The sequence below is a fragment of the Eleutherodactylus coqui genome, chromosome 3 (assembly GCF_035609145.1).
Source record: "Eleutherodactylus coqui strain aEleCoq1 chromosome 3, aEleCoq1.hap1, whole genome shotgun sequence".
Taxonomy (NCBI): domain Eukaryota; kingdom Metazoa; phylum Chordata; class Amphibia; order Anura; family Eleutherodactylidae; genus Eleutherodactylus; species Eleutherodactylus coqui.
The window spans coordinates 119245760-119271946 of record NC_089839.1 but is presented as its reverse complement, the minus strand read 5'-3'; the positions used below and the strand labels follow the sequence as shown (position 1 = coordinate 119271946).

Here is a 26187-nt window from a genome sequence, read left to right as displayed (position 1 = left end):
TATTTTATTCATTTAAACCTTTGCTCATTCTGAGTTGAACAGTCCAACGGGTGGTCCTATTAGTGACAGACAGCTACCCTAGTATGTACAGGCATACACAGGTGGCGATCACTGTTAGGACTGCCTGAAAATGGTTCCAACAGACAAAAGGTCTGGTAACGATGGCACCACCTCTCTCTGGATGGCAGATAATGAAACAGTTGGAGCTTGTCGGGTGATCAGACAATCCTCTGTACTGGTGGTCTGTCGAGGGCGTCCTGAGCCTGGACATCTTGTGTGCCCTCAGACATCCACTGGTCACAACGCCTTCTAACAGTCTGGTCAGAACGGCTCAGGTGGCGGCAACTTGTTAATACGACCATCCAGCTTCTCCCATTACAATAATGCGCCCCTCTCAGACTCTGGTAACAGGGTGAAATCTCTTCTCTGCATCGTAGAAGCTTCTAGTGGTCAACAAGTGCTACACAAGCAGAAAAAGAGGTCACTATACACAATGAGCCTCTGAGAGCCTTTCGATAGGTGAAAGGTGGAACCACTTTTAGGTCCTCAGGTGACAACAATGTTCATCTAATCACACCACAACTCTAACTGTATGCTGAGTTCTGCAGCAAAATGCCAACTCCTTCTAGGGGCTTGATTTTTTTTTTACAAAAAGTGTACATATCTAATCTGTCTATCCCAACCAGATTCTGAGCAACAGTCAGTTTTAGTAGAGTCTGGCCACCAAAAAATTGTGTGCGTATTGTGTGTTGCGAGCCGCACAAATCTTGCACGAATTTGAACCCCATTCTTTTGAATGTGGGTCATATATATGTGAAAAAATTGTGGCATGTCCTATCTCAGGGCGTTCCCTTGGAAAGCCTGGCCCATTGTTTTCAATGAGGCCAGAAAATACATTGCATGATGTGAGTGCGATGCCAGCTTTGCTTTTGAAGGATCGCTACTTCCCTGAAGTCATGGAAGGCGTTTTTGACACAAAAATGCCTCAGATACGTGGGTACCTTGCTCCTTTGCGAGCGTGATATTGGGCCGAGTTTCACGGCCTGATATTGCACTTGCCCGTGTGAAATTAGCCTTTTAGTAGAATGAAATGACTACACAGCTGAGGTCACCAACCACCTTCTTTAGGAAAATCGTGTGAGATTTGTGTGTTGCGAGACGCACAAATCTTGCATGAACTTGAACCCCATTCTTTTCAATGGGGGTCATATGCAAGTGAAAAAATTGCAGGATGCCCTATCTTTGGGCGTTCCCTCGGAACACCTCGCCCATTGTTTTCAATGAGACCGGAAAATACATTATACAATGTGAGTGCGAGGTTTCCTACTAAAGGATTGCTAATTCCCTGAAGTGATGGGAGGCGTTTTTGACACAAAAACGCCTCACATCTGCAGATACCTCGTGCGTTTTCGAGCGCAATATTGCACTCGCCCGTGTGAAATTAGCCTTTTAGTAGAATGAAATGACTACACAGCTGAGATCACCAACCACCTTCTTTAGGAATACATTCATTTTAACCCCTTCCCGACACCCATCGTACATACATAGCTGTTACTGTATTTACTGGTTTGGGAGCCAAGACCACTCTTAAATACAGCCGATACCCACAATGTATGACAGCTGACCTCCATTGCAAATGTTGGAATTGGAAATAACTGTGATCGCAGCAAGATGCTACTTACTGTTGGTTCTGATAGCAGCATCCCACCCCAAGACGTAAACTTATGTGCTAGCTGGTAAGAGGTTTGTGCAAATGGATGTCAACTTACATCCTATGGATGGCGCGGGGTCATCCACACCATTCGTCACCTCTGTGACAATATCGGGCTCTCGCGATATAATCGCAGAGAGCCCAGCTGGTTGCCATGGTAACAGGATGCCACCTACAGGCTTCCTGCATTACAATTGCCTATGATCGCTGTAATAAGCGATCAGGCATTGCAGGAGAGAAGTAATGCAATGCCTTATCATAGCGATCATCGGTGCTATGCTGTAAGTCTCCCACAGGGACACAAATGGTGTAAAAAAAAGATAAAAAATAATGTACAAAAAAGAAAAGTGTAAAGAAAAACAAAACTTTTTTTGTGCTTTTTCTCACATTCGCATAAATTTTTTTTTTATTTTAAATTAAAATCCCACATATTTGGCATCCTTGTGTCCGTATCGACAGGTAAAATAAGTTGCACACACTTTTTATCCTGCAAGGCAAAAAGCATTTTAAAAAAGCTAAAAAACTGAGGCAAAAGGCTAATTTTGCCTTTCAAAAAATGCAAGATAAGTGATCAAAAAGCCGTATGTACCCTAAAATGGTACCAATAAAAACTAAACTAAAATCACAGAGCTCCGTCAATGGACAAATAAAAAAAAGTTATAGGAATTTGAATGCAGCGATTTAAAAAAAAAAAATTCCCGAAAAAGGGTTTTTAGTGTGGAAAAGTGGAAAAACTTTTAAAAAATTAATTTTCGTAGCCGTACCGACCCGCAGAAAAAAAAAATGTGTTTTGTCATTTATGCTGCATGATTAACGCTGTAAGAAAAAAAACCCTGAAATCTAGGGCAGAATATATGCGTTTTTCCTCCCTGTTATCATTAAAAAATTAAAGTTTTACAATATAGTCTATGTACCCAAAAATGGCACAAATAAAAACTGCAGCTGGCTACGCAAAAAACAAGCCCTTATACGGCCATGTCTACAGAAAACTAAAAAAAAGGTAAGGCTTTTGAAAAATGGAGATGAAAATCCGCCAAAACTCGTTGCGTCCTTAAGCCCAAAATAGGCCATGTCCTTAAGGGGTTAAATGAAGTGATGGAAAAATGTATACTTTCCAAAAAAGGGTTTTACTGTGTGAAATTGGAAAAACCTAAAAAGAAAAATATAATTTTAGTATTGTCTTGTCGTAGGCCGCCTGCAGACGGGTGGAAATTTCGCGGCGGGATTTCCCACGGAATTTCCACCTTTGGAAGCTGCCATAGGATTGCGTTAGCAAATGCAATCCTAGGCAGACGGCTGTGGTTTATCCGCGCAAACAAACCGCAGCACGTTCTATTTCTGTGTGGGGCTCGCAAAGCTCCGCACAGAAACGTCACTCACTGGCCGCCGGATCCGGTCTGCGCATGCGCCGGCACATGAAAGATCCGGAGCTGAGGGGCGCGGGTGAGTACGCTCTGCTCTCTGCAGGCGCTCGAGTCGGGTCCCGCGGCGAGAATTCTCGCTGCCGGATCCAACCCTGCCATCTGCAGGCAGCCTTACTTTGATAAGTAAGGTAAGACACAATACAGATGACTTCTCAGAATAAGCTGCCATGTGTCTACATGAGAATTCATACCAATGCATACAAAGAAATTATTATTACATCATTTATGCTGCATGATTAACACTTAAAAGAAAAAAAAAACAACAACAAAAGACAATGACAGAATTAATGTTTTTCTCCCTGCTTTCCGCAGAAAATTAATAAAAGTTGTACAATACATTATATTACCAAAAAAGTGTTACCTGTAAACTACAACTCGACACACAACAAACAAACTCTCATACGGCCATGTCGATGGGAAAATAAAAAGGTTTGGGCTTTTGAAAAGTAAAGTAAACAAAATCCCCTAAAAAATAGGTGTGTCCTTATGACCAAAATAGGCCAACACAGAGAGTGAGCTTCCCGTTGATGGCTGTTTGGATAACAAGACAGCCTGTTATGTTGTGAAGGCCTTCAGGGTTGCCTGTGGTAGGGCTTGAAAGAGGGCCTGCTGAAATAAAATATAGCGCAATACTGAAATACTGCAGTATTGTATTAGCAATCAGACAATTGCTAGCTCAAGTCCACTATGAAGACTAAAAAAACTAGTAAAATTAAGAATAATAAAGTTGTTTTAATTAGTAAATGTAAAAAATATCAAGTTTAATCCCGCCTCCTTTTCCCAGTTAATACATCAAAGAAATGGTATTGCCGCATCTGTGAAAGTCCAATTTATTAAAATATCACGTTATTTATCCATCATAGCCAACACTACCAGAAAATAAATGTACAATGCCAGACGTGTTTTTTGTCAGCCTCATTTCAAAGAAGAAAACTGAATATAAAGTGATCAGAAAGCTATATATAGTGCTAAAAGATATCAATAAATGCTACAGGTCACCCCACAAAAAAAGATCCATCATGCATAATGGAAAAATAAAAAAAAGTTATTGTGGCCAAAAAATGGTGACCGAAAGCAACTTATTTTTTTAAGTACTCGTCCTCAAGTAGCACAACCTTAAAAGAAAAAAAAACATATTAATTTGGCATTGCCATAACTGTCCTGACCCACAGAAGAAAGATAACATGTCATTTTTACCACACCATGAACAACATACAAATAACCCCACACAATGGCGATTTGCTTGCATTGAAAGTACTGTATGTGCACAGTTTAAAGCATATCTTACTTTTCAGATTACTTCACAGAATAAGCTGTGTACAAGAGCTAAAACCCAATTTCTTGCCATCATGTGACTTGTATCTCAGATTTTTGCCCATTTCCCCAGTTTGCAAGGTGTGTCTGTGATTATCAATTCTCTAAGGACGATGAGGAATCTGCTGTGCTGTGTTCTATATGCACAGAGTACTACAGATCCTGCTCTCCAAGGCCTTATTCACACGAGCGTGTTTGCTTTTGTTGTGTAAAACAAAGACTAATTTTAATGCATGTATATGACCATATGATATTGTGTGTCTATTTTTTTCTGTGTGTGAGCCATGTGTCAACCATTTTTTTTTCTCACGTAAAACAAAAAAATGAACGAAAGCCATTTTTTTCTAGAATTGCATAGCAGTGATCATTGAAATGCACCTGAGATGTCCTCTGTGTGCGCTTTTTTTGCACACCCACTGACTTGAATAGGTGACTGCCATCTGAGAAATTAGATCAGATTAGAACATGCTGTGATTTTTTTTTATAACAGTCCATGTAAAAACATGTGTCTGTATAGCCCGTTAACGGTAAAGGGTCAGTGATTAAGAAGTGTGCTGTCCATGTGCAGTCAGTTGCAAATAGACAACATACAGATGTGCAAATTGCTTGTGCCAATAAGCTCTAACTGTTTAAAACACACAGACAGACATGATATCATCATAGGAGTATAAAGCTGTATTCAGCAGTAAACATGTCAATAAACTGCAGCAGATAACTTGCCATTACCCCTTACAGCAGGACTGTGTGTAAGTTACAGTTCAGTGAGCTTGATGACCCATCCCCTTCCTGCACATCCTGTCTCATGTCAATCATTTGACAGCAGGCTAGGAAGAGGAAGGGAAACTTTAAGTGGCAAGCACTTTACAGTGATTTTTCAGCACAAAAATGTTATTTTAGGTAGTTAAAGTAAATAGCAGTTTTGCTAGTTATAACACTGGCTTTCATATAAGCACAAGTGGAACTCTCTGCCTGAGGGTGCATTCACACGACCGTATATCGGCTGGGTTTTCACTCCCAGCCGATATACGGCGTCTCTCTGCAGGGGGAGGAAGCTGGAAGAGCCGTGAGCAGTGCTCTGAGCTCCCGCCCCCTCTCTGCCTCCTCTCCACCCCCCTGCACTATTTTCAATGAGGAGAGGCGGGACGGGGCGGAACTAATTACCGGAACTTAGCCCCACTTCCGTTCCGCCTCCTCATTGAAAATAGTGGAAATGGGATGGAGAGGAGGCAGAGAGGGGGCGGGAGCTCAGAGCACTGCTCTCGGCTCTTCCAGCCTCCTCCTGTTGCAGGGAGAGATGCCGTATATCGGCTGGGCGTGAAAAGCCAGGCGATATACGGTCGTCTGAATGCACCCTGAGGATGTGGTGATGGCAAAATCCATAGAGAAGTTTAAAAGGGGACTTGTGTTTCTGGAGGGAAAGGATATAAATCTTAGGTTAATTGTTAATCCGGGTGTACAGGCAGGTAGGAACTACTAGAGGTTGATCCAGGGATTAGTCTGATTGCCATTAGGGAGTCGGGAAGGAATTTTCCCCCCAAAAGGGCTAATTGGCTCCTGCCTCTTGGGGTTTTTTGCCTTCCTCTGGATCAACAACATAGGAGGATAAACAGGCTGAACTAGATGGACATTGTCTTCATTCGGCCTTACATACTATGTTACTATGTAAGTTGCTTAAAACATTAGTGTCCATTTAAAGCCTGTGCTTTGTAGGTTGCTTTTATATATTTTTGCATGTAGTTCACACTTTTAGACCTGTAGATTTGCAAATAGCTGGTGTGACTGAATGACTGGCAATACCACACAGTGGCAAGTAATTTGTTACTGATTTAGGTTTGAAAAAGTAAGGCTAAAACTTTGACTCTAAAGTTATTATCATTGGCAAAATCTGAGTAATAAAGACCACTCAGTTTTTAATATGATGTGGTCACCACTAAATAATGAATATCATACATTTATTTATCTTAATTGCTTGCATGCAGTTGCATATTTTGCCCCCCGCTGTTTAACCTTGACTGGGTAAAGATTTGTTTTAACTATCTATTATGTCTACATATAAAAAAAACACTTTTTTTGTGATAGGATGAAGTAGAACCATTTCCTGATGAAAATGATAACTTTTTACAGCAGCTTTACAAATTCATGGAAGACAGAGGTGAGAGTCTTACTTAGACCTTGGTGTTTGAGAAGGAGTCCTGTTATGTTTGTCCTGGACTACGAACGGAAACCTGAGATCCCTTGGTATGAGCGCAGCCAGAACGGATGTGTTAGATTAGCCACCCATATAGCAGACACAAAACAAACAGAAAAGTGAGAAAATGAACAGTGCGGGGTACTCTGAACCCCTCAGACTGCACCCACCTCACAGCTGATCACTTGTCCTGAAAGGGATGACCCAACATTCTTCCATGAGGACTCGATGGGTGTCCAAGAGGAAGCAGAGTACTGACAACCAAGAAACAAACAGAGACTGACAATAACTTAAATTCAAGAACAGAATACCGAACAAAAAGAGAACAAACGCGAATACAGGAGCCAGACACACAGGAGCACTGAGCAGGATGACTGCACAGGGAACTCTGAAAATAACCACCAACTCCCAGCCAAAAAGAGCTGGCTTATATGGGGAAGCGGGAGAAGCTGACTGGTTGACAGAACTGTTAATCACCAGCCACCCTCGCTAACAGCTGCAGGACTAATTAACCTGAACTAGTAAGCACAGGGGATGTCAACCCTAACTAATCAGGATAAAACCCACAGAAATAAAGGTGTGCTGGCAAAGACTTGACCATGTGCTGGCTGAAACATGACACTACCCACTTCCCCCTCTAACAAAAGGGGTCTCTGAACCCTTAGGGCAAAAAAAAACTATGTCAACTCCTCCAATAGACACCACATCATACAGAACTTATCCATATGGGCATGAAACAATAAGGAGCGTGAATACAATTCAAGACACCCTAGACAGAACTATTGCGCCTTACACAAACTGCCTCAGTCACAATAGTCTGTAAGGAACGAGTGTACGATTTAACCCTAACTAGTCAGGATAGAACCCACAGAAAGAAAGATGTGCTGGCAAAGACTTGACCATGTGCTGGCTAAAACAAGTCCGCAACTCTGTTGTTCAGATCCAAGAGAACTGGTTTAAAATAATGTAATTGTAAAATCTAAAGCCCAACAATTCCATAATCAATGGATGTCTTTATTGTAGCAGCAATGGCTTAGTTTTTGTAAAACAGTCTTTGTCTTACGAAATACATTTGGTCTATTTAGGTATAGCAATAAGTTTAAATAAAAACATGTATGAAAGCACCTTGAAATGCATGTGAGCCCTTTCAGTCAGCAGTACTCCAATGAGCGATGTGAAGCAGAGTTAAAGAGCTTTATGCCAGTAAATTTTAGTAAAATCAGTAAATTTTCCTCCAATTTTTTTACAGGAACGCCTATTAACAAGAGACCTGTGCTAGGGTACCGAAACTTGAATCTTTTTAAATTGTTCCGTCTTGTACATAAACTTGGAGGATTTAGTAATGTAAGTATTTCTAGATCTGATTTTTGTTATATATACTATTTATGTGAATTCTTTATATTACTAACCCCTTCATAACCTACACTGTAACTGTACAGCACAGAAAGGAGTCCACAGAAGACCTGCAGTGTACTATTACAGCACTCTGATCATATCGACACCATCACTGCAGAATGGCAGTCCTGCTTTAATAGCTAGGATGGTGTCACTGTAACCATACCTTGCATGAGTAGACAGCCCAAGGTCCATTTAGAAACCCTAGTTGTGTATTCAGAATGCCTGTTAGGACATACTTAAATGGGCTGTCCAGTTTTATGTTATTAATAACCAATCTGCAGGATAGGCCCTCAATAGTAGATGAATTCAATGAAAGCTTTGAGTCAACCCTAGCCATTGCAGTGGGAACAGAGCTGGATATTATTTTGCAACACAACAGCACCGTACAGTAGCACAACGGCCTGGCAAACAGCTGATTGTTGGGGATCCTAAGTGGCAGACCCCCACTAATCTATTATTGGTGACCTATCCTGAGGATAGGTCATCAGTAGTGTAAAGCTGGACTCTTTAAGTACAAAAGCTTATGTACTTGTATATAGTATTATTATGTAAAATCACAAACCAAAAAGATCACATTATGGAAAAAACAAATTTTAATAAAAATTAACATGTTTTATTTTAATTTTCTCTTTTTTTGACAGATATTTTTACATTAAAATGTCAAACAATATTTTTACAAATTATATATTTAAAGGGTTTTCCGGGCAAAAACTATTGATGACTTATCCTAAGGATAGTTCATAAATAGTAAATTGCCAGGGACCCGCCACTTGGGATCCCAGTCGATCAGCTAATCAGTGTAGCAGGGACAAACCTCATCATAGGGAACAATAGTGGAAGTGTCTATTATGCTTAAGTGTCCGACCCCCCTGCCATGAGCTCTACAGGCAGTTCTTTCCTCTTTATAGCTTGGTTTTGGCTCTGATATACATTGTGAGCTGTGAGACCTTATATAGATATGGGGTGTTTTTTAAAGTTATGTCCAATCAACTAAATTTACCAAAGGAATACTCAAATCAAGGGACAGAAACCTCTCAAAGAAATGGGAGGTGCCCAGAGCTAAATTGAAGTGTCATACCAAAGGGTGTGAATACTTATGTCAATGTCAAATGTTAGATTTTTGTTGTTCAAAAATTCTAACATTACATTTTCACTTTGTCATAATGAAGTATTGAGTGCAGAATGGTGGGGAAAAACTTGATTTTTTTTTAAAATTTGAACAGGGCCACAGCATAGCAAAATGTAAAAACGACTGTATCGTATGTTGTGGATGCCTATAGACATCCTAACTGCATGGGGTATATGCAGTTAGGAAGTATATAGCCATTCGTATGTACAAAAATCCTTTTTTGGACTTTCGTAAAAAAATATATAAATGACTATATATTCCTTGCCAACATAATTATTCAATAATGTTACCAGTACAAAGAACAACTCGCCCTTCAAAAACAAGGCCTCATGTCTATGTTGTCATAAAATTAAAAACGCTATGAACACCAGACACTGGCAGATGGACGAGTTGGAGCAGTTAGGGATTTAAATAAATTTAAATAACAGCAGGAAATGTTATAAAATAAAGGGGAAAAAAAAGTGTAGTTCACTTGCCGGTCTCAGTTTATTTTTCTGGAATGAGGACCATATCACTGGCCTCAGCAGTCTTATGCCATACTCTCTAGAATCGCTGTTGAAGCTAGTGATTGGCTGCAGCCGCCATGTGGATGTGCACTGGCGTGGCCGGGAAATTAAAAGATGAGTTGTGTTTGTTTTTTTAAAATAAAATTTCCTGCTGGTTACACTTTTGAAGCTGCTTTACCATATAACAAAAAATGCTTGCGGATGAAACCCCACCCACAGCAGCCAATGGGCGCACAATCTTGCTAATAATTTCGGTAAGATCATGCTTCTATTGGCAGCTGCGGCTGGGCATAGCTTTAGCCGCAATAACTTTTTGCTGTGTGGGACCACAGCCTTAGCCTTTACATGGGACAACTGGTGGGCACAAGACTTATTGCTGCTTTATTGCTTATGTACTTTCACACAGGAGCAATAGTCATTCAGTGAGTGGAGATGGAGTGCATCGGAGATCCATTCCGACCACCCGCCTCTATTCTTTACGAACAGCTACCTGTTTACACTAAGCAAAGACTTGATCACTAGTTGCTTCACTTTCAGTGAGCTGATATTTAGCAACTAGTGACTATTGAGCGATTTCTTGCTCGGTACCCTGTCAGGTCCTGTGTTTTTACGGGGCAGCTATCACTAAAAATTCCTTGTTTTTTGGGGTTTTTTTTTTAAATCTGTTTTTATTGAGATTTTCTTTTTCAGTAAATTATCGTTCAACACAAACTGTCATACATCACAGGATAGACTATTAACATAGAAAACATGGCAGGCTTTGTATCCTGCTTAACCCATTTAACAGAATAAATGTTAACTTATTGTCTCTATCATTGGTCCGCTTTTCATTTCTCGCCCTCGATGGGCAACTTAGTTTGTTAGCTTGTATGCTTCTGAATAAAGGAAAGAAGAACCAATCCTATCTAAGAAAACGAAAAGGGGGGTGGGGTGTGTTGGATGGGGGTTGGGGTAGGGTCAAAAGGAATATTGCACGGATAGGTTCTGGGTAGTGGGGAGGGGGAGGGGATAAAGGGGGTATTTTGGTAGAAAACTACTCTTCCAATCGTCCACCTCTTTCTCAACTCGTCCATCAGCGACTCGGTCCTCAGTTCGATAATGTCATGTCTGTGGGATTAACCACTTGCATCTCTCATCTATACACACTTTGTTTAAGTACAAATTGCAAATTGCCACCTGCAGATTACGCCTAGGGGGCTCTCCGGGGCTTTTCTGAAGGAGGAGTCTCACAGCTCGTCATACTCCACTCGGGGACTGTGTAAAAATTCCTTGTTTGAGTGATTTTTCGGCTGATAGTTTTCCTATGTAAAGCCCACCTTGAACTCCTGGAAAACTCCTTTACAGTCAAAACTTGTCTACATGGGGTTAAATTGATATTTTGATTATTTTTCCTTTCATTGCTGTATTTGTTAAGTTGTTTAGTTCAGTAAATCGTATCTTTCATGAAGTGTTTCTTGTTTATTCTGCCTTACAAATTTAAAGATTGAAAGTGGAGCAGTTTGGAAACAAGTTTATCAAGACCTTGGGATTCCTGTTCTAAATTCGGCTGCTGGCTATAATGTTAAATGTGCTTACAAAAAGTAAGTCTAAAGAAGGTCTTTTTGTATCTAGAGCTCAAAAGTAAATATACATTGCTATGTTTATATATTTTATATCCCAATTCTTTGTACATATACTCACTTTTTTGTGTTGCTAGTACTATAAAAAATAAAATAAAATTGGAAATGATTTGATTTAAAAACCATGTTAGAAGCTACATTATACAAATATTTACATTGGATTGATTATTGTCATAGAAACACAAATGTAGTTACAGTGTTGCAAAATAAAGTAAGTAATATAGTATGTAAGGCTGAAAAAACACATGTCCATCCAGTTTAGCCTATTACCCTTAAAGGGGTTGTCCCGCGAAAGCAAGTGGGTCTATACACTTCTGTATGGCCATATTAATGCACTTTGTAATGTACATTGTGCATTAATTATGAGCCATACAGAAGTTATTCACTTACCTGTTCCGTTGCTGGCGTCCCCGTCTCCATGGTGCCGTCTAATTTTTAGCGTCTAATCACTAGATTAGACGCGCTTGCGCAGTCCGGTCTTCTTCTTTTCTGAATGGGGCCGCTCGTGCCGGAGAGCGGCTCCTTGTAGCTCCGCCCCGTCACGTGCCGATTCCAGCCAATCAGGAGGCTGGAATCGGCAATGGACCGCACAGAAGAGCTGCGGTCCACCGAGGGAGAAGATCCCGGCGGCCATCTTCAACCGGTAAGTAAGAAGTCGCCGGAGCGCGGGGATTCAGGTAAGCACTGTGCGGTTTTCTTGTTTAACCCCTGCATCGGGGTTGTCGCGCGCCGAACGGGGGGGGGGGGGGTTGAAAAAAAAAAAAACCCCCGTTTCGGCGCGGGACAACCCCTTTAATGTTGATCCAAAGAAAGGTAAAAAAAAAACAATAAGGTAGAAGCCAATTTTCCCCATTTAAGGGAAAAAATTCCTTCTCGATTCCAATCTGGCAATCAGAATAATCCCTGGATCACCGACCCTTCTGAAGTAATCAGTGATAAAAAATATAATAGTGTATTGCTCAAGAAAGGCGTCCAGGCCCCTCTTATACTCTTTTAGTGAGTTCGCCATCACCATATCCTCAGGAGAGCGTTCCATACTCTCACTACTCTTACAGTAAAGAACCCCCTTCTATGTTGGTGTAGAAACCTTCTTTCCTCTAAGGCAGAATAATGGGAAAGATGTCTGCATTGTCCCCTGATATAATCATACATAGTTATTAGAGTGCCCCCTTGTTACAGTCCTGGATATAAACAGATGATGGGAGAGATCTCTGTATTGTCCCCTGATATATTTATACATAGTTATTAGAGCATCCCCTTGTTACAGTCCTGGGTATAGATGATGGGAAAGATCTCTGTATCGTTCCTTGATATATTTATACATAGTTATTAGAGCGCCCTCTTGTTTTAGTCCTGGGTATAAACAGAATATGGGAGATATCTCTGTATTCTTCCCTGATATATCTAAACATAGTTATTAAGTCACTCCTCAACCGTTTGAGATGAAAATCTGGCCCTAGGTGTATTGGATCCTCTAGAGCAAGCTAAACTTTTTGTAGACACTCATTGCTCTGGCTAGTAGATTTTACACAGGTGACTTTCCTTCATTAACTCAAAATCCCCTAATAAAGTTGAAGATAGATTTACTAAACCAAAAACCCTTTCCTGCTCCCAAGTTATATGCATCCTGATTTGTTTTCCAGATATCTCTATGGTTTTGAAGAGTACTGCACTTCCACCAATATTGTTTTCCACATGGACCTGCCAACAAAAGTTACAAAATCAAGTAAAGACATGACCATGGAAAGCAAGGTTTACCTGAAACTGGAAGCTGAAAGTGTGGGGAATCTCAAAGAAGAGCCTGGTGAAAAGAATGATATTTGCAATAATACTGATAAAGTGTCATCAGAAGAAAAGGAGATTGCAAGTCATGTAATTCATTCCATTTAATACAGCATATTATGGCTGGGTGGTGGGCAATGCTGTTGGGGACATGTTGTTTTATTCCTTCCTGAGACAGTCTTCATAAAAAGTTAGAAAAGACTTTTCAGGGATTTAATCCAAAAGACAGAACATGGTCATTAAAGGGTTAAATCGGGACATAATTAGGTACAGTTTTTGCTCTGTTTTTAGCATGTTTCAGTTTTATGCTAAAGCTTATTTTATAAATGAATATATTATTTCTATGATCTTGGTGCGTGAATTATTATTTTATGTATTTAACCCCTTAAGGACTAGGCTGTTTTGCTACTAAAGGACCAGGCACTTTTTAGGGAATTTAACCATGTGGTGGTTTTACTGCCCTATTTATTTTCCTTCAGCTACCATAATTATTTATGCTTACTTTTTTTCCTGTGTCATGTAGGGTTATTTTTATATCTTTTTTCACTGACTTGTTTTTAGTCTTTTTGGGGTAAAAATATAAAAAAAATGTTTCTTTCAAATGCATAGTTTTAAAAAAAATGTATATTTACACTAAAATAAAGTACAGGATTGAGTTCCTCAGTTTTGGATTACTGGGCACATATGGTGACAGTTTAGGTTGGTGTCAGCGGTCGGTCATTTTCTTTTTTATATATATATTTTTATTTAATTTTCTTTACTTCTTGTTGTAATTATTTTTCCTCCATCTATGACCCCCATGATGTCATGTAAGACCTGTGGGGGTCCTTCACATTGCCTTTTTTTTTTTTTTTTATTACAAACTTTTCCACTGAAACTGGGGCATCCATAGGAGCCCCAGTTACAGGGCAAACATACCTCTGTAATGACAATAGTCACTAACAGAGCGGATCTGGGTCTGCTAGGACCCTGCAGCTCTGCTGTGACAGGGAGCACCCAGCAGTCACGTGATCGCTGGTTGCATAGCGGAAATAATACTTCCAATTTAACTCTTTAGTGCATACTGCTCATTGAGTGCTATGTAGCCAGGCAAAGAGAAGGCATAAGTAGTTAAAAAATGCTTCTCCTTTCTCCTCTGGGTCCTCTGCTGTTACTAACAGCTGAGGACCTGACCTGCTCCTGCTTCATTACTGGGGCAGAATTTTTACTTTCGTGCCGTACTTCTGCTGTTGGGCCGGGATCAAAGCCCAGGACCAAGCACCGTATATTTACCTCACTTGGTCCCTACGGCGTTAAAGGAAACTCCAACAAGAACTGCAGTTTTCCATTTAGGTTATTTATTAGGCCTCCTTCCCACAAACGGATTTTCGCCGCGTGATTCGCGGCGGAAATCTGCTGCGTTGCCCGCAGCTATTAGGTCCTATTGAACCTAGTAGCTCAATGCTCATGATGCGGAATTCCACTGCGGAATTCCGCACCGTGAAATCTCCCGTCCTCACCCGCGGCATGCTCTATTTGCCGCGGGTGTACGCGCGGATGGCTTCCATTGCAGTCAATGGAAGCCGTTTGTTCACGCTATCTTCCGCTGTAGCACAGCGGAAGATAGTGTGAAAACGCTTCCCCGCCCACCGCCACCACGTCATATGACGCGGCCGGCCGTGTCACATGACGCGGCGGAGGTGGGCGGGGAAGCGTCATGCGGGAGCGAGGACGGCTGATCCGCAGGTAAGTTTGGGGTCTCCTGGGGGGCGCCGGAATTTCCCGGCGGAGCCCGTCACGGCCGTGTGTAGCCGGACTAAGTCTCCTTAAAGTAATAATTCTTTTGAATGAGCTATTTACAAATCAGAGATTGAGATCTGTTGCAGAGCAAACAGGCCGCCCGCCATTAGGGACACATGCAGATAGTAATAACAACATCTTTCTTTATGTTGTGCAAGTAATAAAAAGACAAAGAAAATCAACAAACAATGAAACACAGTAAGATAGATTTCCCACTGTAGATCTGAATGTGATGGTAGACAACAGTAGCACATCCTGTTCAGAGCTAGATATGAGAGAAAGCTCCCAGCACCAATGTCTGGATATCTATTAGATTTGTCCTTATATTGATTGACTTAAAATCTGAACAGTTTTAAACTTTTTAAATCTTTTGATGTAATATACTGCTAATGTGTATTGTATCTGCAGTCTGCGGTCTCATTTTTTTTGTATCCATCAGTATTTCAGTGCGATTGATTGATGCTTTAGGCTAAATTCAAGTTTTGGATATGACCCGGATTTCGGTGCACTCATGCATATGAAAGGGGTTTCCGCAACCACATTCATACATTACAGAAAATTTCTGCGTGGAAAAAGAAAGCAGCATGCTAGTTATCCACATGGATTCCACACACAAAAGTTGACAAATTAGCCCAATGTGGATTAGCCTCATGAAATAGGTTAATAATCTGCATTCAAAAAGTGAATGCTTTACAGCTCGTGACTTTTAACAATCTCCTGTGTCCCATCTGTATCTTCCAGGTGCTTGGAGAGCAGCAGCCAGTATGTTCAGAATAGGAAGAGAAAGTGTTGGATATAGTAAAAAAAAATCCTCTTCATTGAAAATATCAAAAACTTTAAAACATGGCCCAAAATAGATGTGTATTGTTCAATGGGGTTAATCGTCATACAGACCCGCTGCACTTCAGACTGAACATTCGTGACAGAATTCTGTATGTAGAGCCTCAGACTTCTGCCACGGATCTTGTAATAAGATTTGCAGTATGCTTTATTGTTACTTTATAATAAAATCGGGGATGTCTAGAGTTCTCTAATTTTATGTTTGTGTAATAGGTCAAAGACACAAATGATCCATGTGATAACGAGAGAGACCTAAAGGGAAAAGCTGAAAACATTGTAGATGAAAAACTCGGTGTACTAGAAGAGAGTAAAATCCATCAAGAGCAAGATATGGACTGCGGTGCTAAGAAAAAAGAAGAGTAAGACTTTCGTTTCATAAAGCTATAGCCCCAATATTGTACATCTTTATATGCACATTTTATCCCAACATTAAGATAATATTGCTGTAAGAAAAGCAATGGATACAGCTCGCCATACGATGTCCGTAAATCATTTAAAGAAACTAGGAAATGTTCTAAAAGAAGCATTCAGGAGGTGCACAGAAAAAATTATAATTTTCCAATATTTGCATGAAAAAAATTAAAAATATAAAAAATCATGCATATTTGTTATGATCGTATCCGTAACAACCTGTAAAATAAATTGAACACACTTTTTAATTTGCACGGCAAAAAACGTAAACAAAATCCTAAAAGACAGGCAAAATGCTTATTTTGTTTGTTTTGCCTCCCGAAAAAACGCAATAAAAGTGATTCAAAAAGCTGTATATACCTTAAAAATGGTACAAATAAAAACTAGAGCTCGTCACGTAAAAAAAACAAGCCTTCATGGAGCTCCGACCACGGAATAATAAAAAATTGTGGAACTTTCAATACAACGATATAAAAATAATTATTTTAAAAGCAAGGGCTTTTATTGTGCAAAAGTGGAAAACGTAAAAAAATTATAATATTTTTGGGATCATCGTAATTGTACTGACTCGCAGAAAAAATTGTATCATGTCATTTATGCTGTATGATTAACCCTGTAAAAAAAAAACAAAAAAAAAAAAACAATAGCAAAATTTATGGGTTTTTTTTCTCCCTACACTCAAAAAAAAAAAGGTTTACAATATATTAAATGCACCCGAAAAATGGTACCAATGAAAACTACATTTTGCCACACAAAAAAACAAGCCCTTATATGGCTAGGTCGACGAGAAAATAAGTACGTTCATGCTGCCTTTTAAAAAGTGGAGCTGAAATTCCCAAAGAAATCGTTGGTTTTCACGGCCAAAATGTCCCGTGTCCCTAAGAGGTTAATATATAATGAATAGGTTGCAGTATCAGTCCAAAAAAATAACCATCAATCCTTTTATGGGAAAACACATTACGAGTAAAAGTCCAATGTGCACATCTGTGTATTTGGAGTGGAAGTCTCTGCGCCGACCTCCCATGTAGTGGCTAGAGCTTGTAACTGCCAACATGGCTCCCATTGATTTCAATGAGAGCCGTGCCTGCGGTTAGAAGCGCTGGCCCCTTCATGGAGGTCGCGTAGAGACTTCCGCACCTACCTCTGTGTTATTGCAGCGCTGACAACATGCGTCCACTCAGCTGATCGGTCGGGGTCCTGAGCAGCCGACCCTGGCTGATCAACTATTGGTGACCTATCCTAATGATAGGTCATCAATAGTATTTCACTTGAAAACCCATTTAATATAATATACCACATAAATATTATATGCATTCTCATTAAGAGTAAATAACCAGGTTTATCACACACTGCAGATATTAATCTATTTATTATATGATATTTTACAACATATTTTTAAAAATCTTTTCAAACAGAACTTGTTTGCTGAAAGAGGTTCAAACTATAGAGAGTAATGTTGAGATCAAACTAGAAAATAAGGAAGAGCTTGAAATGTATCCAGCAGGCATCCGAGGACATACACGGTATGATTGAAGAGCATGCTGGGAGAATATTTAATGTCTTGATGTATAATACAGATTTGTTGCAGAGTATTTGCATATGATTTATCTGATACCGGATAATAATTTCATGACCACAAATATAAAAGGAAATGTTTACTCGATTTTTTTTATGCTGTGAAATGTGCTTGATTGTTTGCATGGCTAACCATAATAATGCTTCAACTGTAACTCTGCTACACTTTGACACATCTTCCATTATGGACCAACTGTATTGGCTTTACATGTCCTCAGCATATTAGATTTGTTTATGCTTGATAATTACTTTTCTGACTTCATTCTGAAATTAAACTTAATTCATTCACTTGTTTTGGTTAACCTTTAGATATGAAGAATTTGTAAAAGCTGACAAGACCATCCGGCTGGCAGATAAATGTGTACCAAAAATAAAACATAGAAGAAAAATTAAGGTATTTTTAAAGTTTAATCTCTTTGGCTCCAACACAATATTAGCATGCAAAACTGCTTTCAAATATATAAGCTTTAAAGGGAACCGGTCTCACTGCCTATACCACTAAGCTAGGTGATAGGGAGCCAGGTGATATATTTATCATACTCACCTGCTTCCTGGTTCCCGTAGTGCCTGCTGCTGGAGTCAGTGTGTCAGCCAAAAATATGACTCTTTTCAGAGTTTCGTGCACACACTGTCTTATACAAGTCTATGGGAGAGCACACACAAGACTCTGAAAAGAGTCAGATTTTCAGCCAGTGTGCGGACTTCAGCAGCGGGAACCAGGAAGCAGGTGAGTATAAAAAATACAGCACCCGGCTCCCTGTTACCTCTCCTAACAGCACAATAAATTAGAAAATATATGGCAGGCAGAAGTACCATCTTAAGGCCACTCTATCCACCATAATGATTTTCAACTTTTTATATATATATTTTTTCCTTTAAAGGGGTTGTGCCAAGTAATAAAGTTATTCCCTATACATACTCGATGATCGATGGGGGTCCAAGCACAGGGATCTTTACGGATTCCCAGGACAGGGGTCCTGAAAGTCCATGCATGAATGGAGTAGAGGTGATGAATAAGCATATATTTGGTGGGCGCCTTGCTTCACTCATTAGGAGAGCTTTAAACTAGAACAATATGGGAAGAGAAGTGAAAGGCGAAATAAAAATATATAGCTAATTAATACATTTGAGAACCTATTGGAAGTGGAAAGAAAGAACAAAGACAAAAAATTCAGAAGGAAGGTAGAGAAGCAAGAGACACTGATCACAAACTTAAATGTTTCCACACAATACACAGAGCATGGGAAACAAACAGGGAGAATTGGAGCTCCTAACACAGGAAGAGAAATAAGGCATCACGGAAACTTGGTGGAATGATACACGATTGGAATACAAGGCTTGAAGGATAAAACTTGTTTATAAGAAACACACCTAAAAAAAGGGGAGGAGGTATTGCATTGTATGTTAGGAAAACATTCATCTCCACAGAGATTCATGCTTCAGAGCATGGTATTTCTGTAGAAACTGTTTGGGTAAGAATTAGAGATGAGCGAACGTGCTCGGCCACGCCCCTTTTTCGCCCGAATACCGCGATTTCCGAGTACTTCCGTACTCGGGCGAAAAAATTCGGGGGGCGCCGTGGCGGCACGGGGGGTAGGAGTGGGGGGGAGAGGGAGAGAGAGAGGGCTCCCCCCTGTTCCCCGCTGCTACCCCCCGCACCGCCACGCCTCTCCGCGCCCCCCGAATCTTTTCACCCGAGTACTGAAGTACTCGAAAATGGCGGTACTCGGGTGCGTAAGTACTCGAAACGAGTACGTTCGCTCATCTCTAGTAAGAATACAAGGAAAGGTCAACAGAAAGGACACCATTGTAGGCATCTACTATAGGCCACCTGGAAAAGCAGAAGATATTTATGAACTCTTTCTATATCAGATGGCCAAGCTCTCAAAAAAGCATGACATAGTGATTATGGGAGATTTTAACTTTTTCCAGGCATTTGTTGGGAATCTCTCTCAGGCAAAAGTAATGGATCCAACAAATTCTTATCCACTCTTCCTGACAACTTTATTTTCCAAAAGGTAGAAGAGAAAACAATGGGATCTTCTACTTTGGACCTAATTCTTACCAACAGGGAGAAAATGGTTAAGGAAGTAAGAGTGGCTAGGACCGTAGGATGCAGTTATCATGCTATCCTTGAATTTTGGATAAAAAGGGGAGGAAGACAGAAATGTCCAAAAAGTTTGGGAAATATTGCAAAATGAAATTCTCAAAGCACAATCGTTAACAATCCCTAAAAGAAGGAAGAATGGGAAACATTTAAAGACACCAGGATGGATGAACACAAAACTTGCACACATGTTAAAAACGAAGAAAAACATGTTTATCAAATGGAAAGAGGGGGGAATATCTAAAGTAGAATATAATGCGGTCTGCAGAAACTGTAGGGCAAGTGTCAGAAAAGCTAAAGCTAATAATGAATTGAGGCTTGCAGCAAAGCCCAGAAGTAATAAATAAGGATTTTGGGGGTATTTCAAAAGCAAAAGAAAAGTCAAAGATGCTATTGGATGCTTACAAAATAAAAATGGTGAATTAGTTAAGAATGATGTTGAGAAAGCCGAACTTTTAAATTCCTATTTTGTATCTGTTTTCTCTCAGAAAGTAGATGGAATATCAACTGATCTTCCCTGTGCCATTGGGGGAATAGAAGGATGCAGGCTATCTATAAGCAGAAAGATGATGAGGGAACACTTAGCTAACTTAAATGAATTAAAGTCTCAAGGTCCAGATGAATTACATCCTAGGATACTAAAGGAAGCAGCGGAGGTAATTGCTGAACAACTCGCCATATATTCTTTGAAAATTCCTGGAGAATAGGGGAAGTCCCAGAAGATTGAAAAAGGGCAAATGTTGTCCCTATCTTCAAAAAAGGGAAGAAGATTGATCCAGGAAACTACAGGCTTGTGAGCCTGACTTCTATACTGGGAAAGATCTTTAAACAAATTATTAAACAGCATGTATCCAAGTACTTCGATAAAAATGGAGTAATTAACCAGAGCCAGCATGGGTTTGTAACAATCATGTCATGCCAGACGAATCTAATTTCCTTCTATGACAGAATCACCGACTGGGTTGATCATGGAAATGCGATGTATATAGTATATACATTATACTGAAAGAGTGGTCATAAATGGCTGCACATCCAAGTGGAAGACTGTATCAAGTGGAGTACCACAAGGCTGTGTCCTAGGCCCAGTGTTGTTCAACATTTTTATAAATGATCTGGAGGAGGGAATTGATGGAAAACTGATCAAATTTGCCGACGATATAAAGATAGGAGGGATAGCTAACACTAGGGAAGAGAGAGAAAGCATTCAAAAAGATCTAGAAAAGCTTGAACAGTGGGTGGCGACTAGGAGAATGGTATTTAACAAGGAGAAATGCAAATTCCTACATCTGGGCAGGAAAAATGAAAAAGCGCATACAGAATGGGAGGAATTGGGCTAAGCAGCATATGTGAAAAAGACTTGGGTATACTAATAGATCATATACTGAACATGAGTCAACAATGTGATGCAGCAGCCAAAAAGGCAAACACAATTCTGAGATTTATTAAGAGAAGCATAGAGTCTAGATCACGTGAGGTAATTATCCCTCACTCTACTCTTTCTTAGTCAGACCTCATCTGGAATACTGTGTCCAGTTTTGGGCACCCCACTTTTAAAAAAGATATAGACAAACTGGAGCAAGTTCAGAGAAGAGTTGCTAGGATGGTGAGCGGTCTGCAAATCATGTCCTATGAGGAACGGTTAAAGGATCTGGGAATGTTTAGGTTGCAAAAAAAAGGCTGAGAGGAGACTTAATAGCTGTCTACAAATATCTAAAGAGCTGTCACCAGTGCAGGAGAATCAGTCCTATGCTTGTTTGCACAAGGAAAGACTGGAAGCAATGGGATGAAACTGAAAGGGAGAAGACACAAATTAGATATTAGAAAAAACCTTCTGACAGTGAGGGTGATCAGTGAGTGGAACAGGTTACCACGGGAGGTGGTGAGTTCTCCTTCAATGGAAGTGTTCAAACAAAGGCTGAACAAATATATGTCTGGGATGATTTAGTGAAACCTGCACTGAGCAGGTGGTTGGACCAGATGACCCTTGAGATCCGTTCCAACTCTACCATTCTATGATTTTATGATGATGCATATGTGCTGCTTTAGGCATTTCAATGGGAGTATCAGAAATTGACAAGTACAAGCCCCCTTGCAACCTCCAGCACTCCTTTTGTGCCCCCCTGATAGTACTAGAGCTCCCCTCGTGGCCCCAGTAGTAATGTGGAGGGGCGGTCAGTTATTGTGACTGGGGTCTGCTTTCTCCTTCCTATAGTGGCGGCTGTCCCCTGGTGTCTGCCAGGCTGATCCTACACCAACAGCCTCCACGTGGCATAATAAATGGGTGTTGTTGCGGAATATGTTTACTATTTCTATTGATGTGTTGGTGACACCAGTGCTTTATAGCACAAAATGTGATGCATGATCAAGATGACAAATAAATTACCCCAAGCCAGGGTTTAGTAAAATAAATTATCTTTTTTTTATGGAGATGATAGCAGAAATTATATCTGTGTACAGTACAGTCAATCTGCAGTAATTGAACACTTTTACTCCTTTTAAATCCCCATTAATTTGCCTCAGTGCAGGGTTGGTGGACCGTTAGGCCTAAACAGAAATTGGAGCCTTATTTTTCCTGGGTGAGAGGGCGCTGCAGAAGGGGCCTCCTGACATAAACAGCTTTTCAGGAAATCCCGATAATGGATGGTGTATGGCAAGGAGGTTTTGGTGGTACTTATCCCTCCTCAGCGATCCCTTGCTCTCTTTCTCACCAAGGATCAGCACCTTCACTGCTGTAGTAGGCCGCAACTCGCCACAGGGTCTGGTGACTCTCCTGATGGGTTCCTGACAGGAATACGCTGGGCTCCAGACTCCTCCGACGTCCCGGCAACAGCTTTCACTGCCACTAACCCTCTCTTCACTATCCAACTACTGCGTCCCTATGACAACTCCTATGGGCACACTCCACTATACTGCTGTTTTTTACAAAAACAGACTAATAGACCACCACTAATCTTTTTTTAACTTCATTTTATTTATCATAAATCATGTATAGTACAGAAATAAAAAATCGTTAGGTACATGGCATATTAATTGAGCAGTGGTATCATGTACAATAGCATGTTATTAATGTGGAACTACCATTTTTTACTGCAGTAATTGCAATTACAACTTTAATAAACTTCTTAAAACCTTAAACAGTCTATGTTGGTTAAATTATTACTAATCGACAAAAATTAGAAAATAGAGGAAGGCCCAATATTTAGTCCAGGGTCAAGATAGAATTTGCATTATGCCAGGAGCCCCATATCTCTTGGAATTTGCCCAGACAACCTCTGTTCTGGTAGATGACTTTTTCGTAAGGAATTACAATGTTTACCAACCGGGTCCAACGTGACACTGAAGGCTGCTCAGCGGCCATCCATTGCCTGGCTACCACTTTACGTGCTAGAAATAACACTTCTCTGAGAAAAATGCGAGCATATTTTGGCCAGAGCTCTTCTGCCAATAGACCAATAAAATTATTTTGGGGTGTAGGTTTTTACTAAAAGGAGGTGGCAAAAGTTGATTTATAAGAGTGACAATGTTAGACCAGAAGTCACTAACGAAGGAGCAATCTCAAATCAGGTGCCAAAAATTTGCTCCTGGTTGGCGACATCTATGACAGGAATTTGAAGGAGTATTCCCCATTTTGAATAAGCAACTAGGAGTGAGATATGCTTGATGTATTATACGTATAAAGCTGATTAATTTGTTGTTTACAGTGGGGGAAACTGAAAGGTGGGATTCGATGGCGTCCGACCAATCTTCGAGTGTTAGGGATGGGATAGAGAGTTTCCAATTATTAAAGACAGTGAGTGGATTGTGGCCTATCTTTGCCAAGAGCAAATGTGTAAAAAGTATTGAAATTAAACCTTTAGGTCCTTGAGATTTGAGAATACCAATTGTGGGATATTTTGAAATTTGAGTAGAGGCAGGGGGAAATTGGGTATTTAATGCGTGGCGCAGTTGCAAAAATCTAAATAACTGCAGTTGCGGGGTCTGTAGGGTCTCACGCAAATGGGTAAATGAAGGGAATACGTTATCTGTGTACACGTCTCCCAATGTCACTACCCCAAGATTTATCCAGTATTGAGGCTCTGGAATGGACTGTAGAGCTGTTAGGCCAGGGTTGTTCCAAAGAGAAAGGTCTGACACTGCATCCTGGTATTGTTGAAGGATCTTGGCCGCCCTCCACACATGTAGAGCCAACTTGTGTAGCGGCAACACGTCAGAAGAATTGGTACATTCTGGGTATTTTAAATAATTCAACAAATTGCTACCCTCTACTTATTTTGCGAGATATCAGTCCGCAGTGGGCATCTCACCGTTTTTAAAACCACGGCTGAATATTCCGCAGCTGTCCTGCCAGATAGTACAGCTGGAGGTCCGGAAGGGCCATCCAACCTTGGTCCTCAGGCCTTTGTAGTGTAGATAAACTTAATTTAGATCAGGAAGGGCCCCAAATAAATGAAATAATGAGGGAATTAAAAGAGTGGAAAAAACGCTTTGGGACACTCAATGGCATATGTTGCAGTACATAGAGACACTTAGGCAATAATATTGTCTTTGAAGGCATTGTTATATTCACGGGACATATTCACCCCTAAATATTTGAATGTGGAGACCACGGTAAAACCATATTTAGAAACACAGGGATAATCATTTGGGTTTTGGGCCGTATATAAAATTGTAGATTTAGTCCCATTAACTGTAGACCAGAAAAATTGAAAAATGTTTCTATATGTATCATAGCCTGAGAAAAAGAAACTTCTGGGTCAGTTAAAAATAGGATCGTATCATCCGCATATAGACCCACCTTACTTTCTAGACCTCCCTAGCTAATACCCGTCACAGTAGGGGTACATCTCTGACGAATCGCCAGGCCTTCTATAGCTATGGCGAACAAGGCTGGGGATAAGGGACAACCTTGACGAGTACCCTGTGAGAGCTGGAAGCTGGTAGATGGCATGCCGATTACGACTACGTTGACTTTTAGGGATTTGTATACAATTCTGATCCATTGCTTAAATTGGGGCCCAAACCCGAAATGAGTGAGACAGGCTTCTAAAAAGCTCCATTCCAGGGAATCAAATGCTTTCACCATATCTAAAGATACAAGAACCCAAGGCATATTATACTGTCTACCCAATTGGATGGCCGTCTGGACTTTACGAATATTAATTGTTGTAGACTTTCCTGGCATAAAGCCCGTCCGGTCAGGGTGGATAATAGATAGAATAACCTGATTCAATCTAGCGGACAAAATTTTGGTTAAAATTTTACAGTCCGCATTAACTAACGAAATAAGGCGATAAGAGCCACAGTCCATAGGGTCCTATAATGGTCGCTTCATAGAAGGAGGGAGGGAGGTATTCTTCCATAAGGGCCTGCTGCAAGGTATCATGCAAGTGTGGTGTCAATTGCTCATTATATTTCTGATATATTTCTACTGGAAGACCATCAGGACCAGGGGATTCTATTCTATTGACACTCTCTCCTATACGAACACTAACTTTTTCTCTGCTGCACACACTGACTGACAACTGGCTGTACACTAACTGATCTCTCTCACTATCTGTTATCTACCGCTTACTATTCTCAGGCTCCTACACATGGCATAGACTACACTATCTGGTATATTGGCTATACTCCTCTCTGTCTAGCAGTAACTCACTGGCTGACTAACACGAACTTCTGTCTTTTCACAGGACCAACTGACCTGACTCTTCTCTCCCTCTACTCTCTGCTGACTAGACTCCTGACTGAACTGACCTCTTGTTCCTGTCTCCTCCTATGACCAACTCACTGGACTAACTTCCGGGACACCCTGTCTAGACTGCCACCTTCCAGCATACGCACGTTTTCTTATTTTACTTTCTTCCCGTGCGCTGCTCTGGTCTAATCAGACAATGGGCGCTCCAATCACAGGCTTCCCCGCTCCTGTCACCTCACGGTTTGACAGCCTATCAGGTTACGTAGCTCAACTGTGCCGTTGTCCTATCAGGGCTGAATCTGCTGGTAACCAATAAGAATTAACGTGTCGCCAGGCAGATTATTAATAGCTCAGCTAACTCCTGCTTGCCCTGCTGAAATTAAACGCCAACAAATAATGATAAAGGCGCTTTTGTAGGACCCATTTATGGGCGACTGCAGTAATAGTGCTTACTTTGTTGCCCCTGGTAGTAATAGTGCTCACCATGTGACCCCTGGTAGTAGTAGTGCTCCCCTTGTGGCCCCAGTAGTAATAGTGCTCACCATGTGGCCCCTGGTAGTAAGTGTTGAGCATATGGTCCCTGGTAGTATAGTGCTCACCATGTAGTTCCTGGTAGTAATAGTGCTTCCCTTGTGGCCCATTGTAGTAATAGTGCTTAGCATGTGGTCCCTGGCAGTAATAGTGCTCCCATTGTGGCCCCTCGTAGTAATAG

At 40.7% G+C, this 26187-nt stretch overlaps 1 protein-coding gene across 3 annotated transcripts in view; it reads left to right on the top strand.

Annotated features, from left to right (window-relative positions):
• The window catches only part of ARID4B (AT-rich interaction domain 4B), a 258458-nt gene that overhangs the window by 195754 nt on the left and 36517 nt on the right, over nucleotides 1-26187 (top strand). Inside the window, exons 12-18 of one of the 3 annotated variants that reach the window (XM_066596005.1) lie at nucleotides 6529-6601; nucleotides 7887-7981; nucleotides 11153-11250; nucleotides 12933-13152; nucleotides 15904-16049; nucleotides 17517-17624; nucleotides 17986-18070. In XM_066596005.1, the coding sequence (XP_066452102.1) occupies nucleotides 6529-6601; nucleotides 7887-7981; nucleotides 11153-11250; nucleotides 12933-13152; nucleotides 15904-16049; nucleotides 17517-17624; nucleotides 17986-18070 (825 nt within the window). Of the gene's footprint in view, nucleotides 1-6528; nucleotides 6602-7886; nucleotides 7982-11152; nucleotides 11251-12932; nucleotides 13162-15903; nucleotides 16050-17516; nucleotides 17625-17985; nucleotides 18071-26187 lie in introns of all 3 variants that reach the window. The other 2 variants (XM_066596004.1, XM_066596006.1) reach the window with 2 other exon arrangements.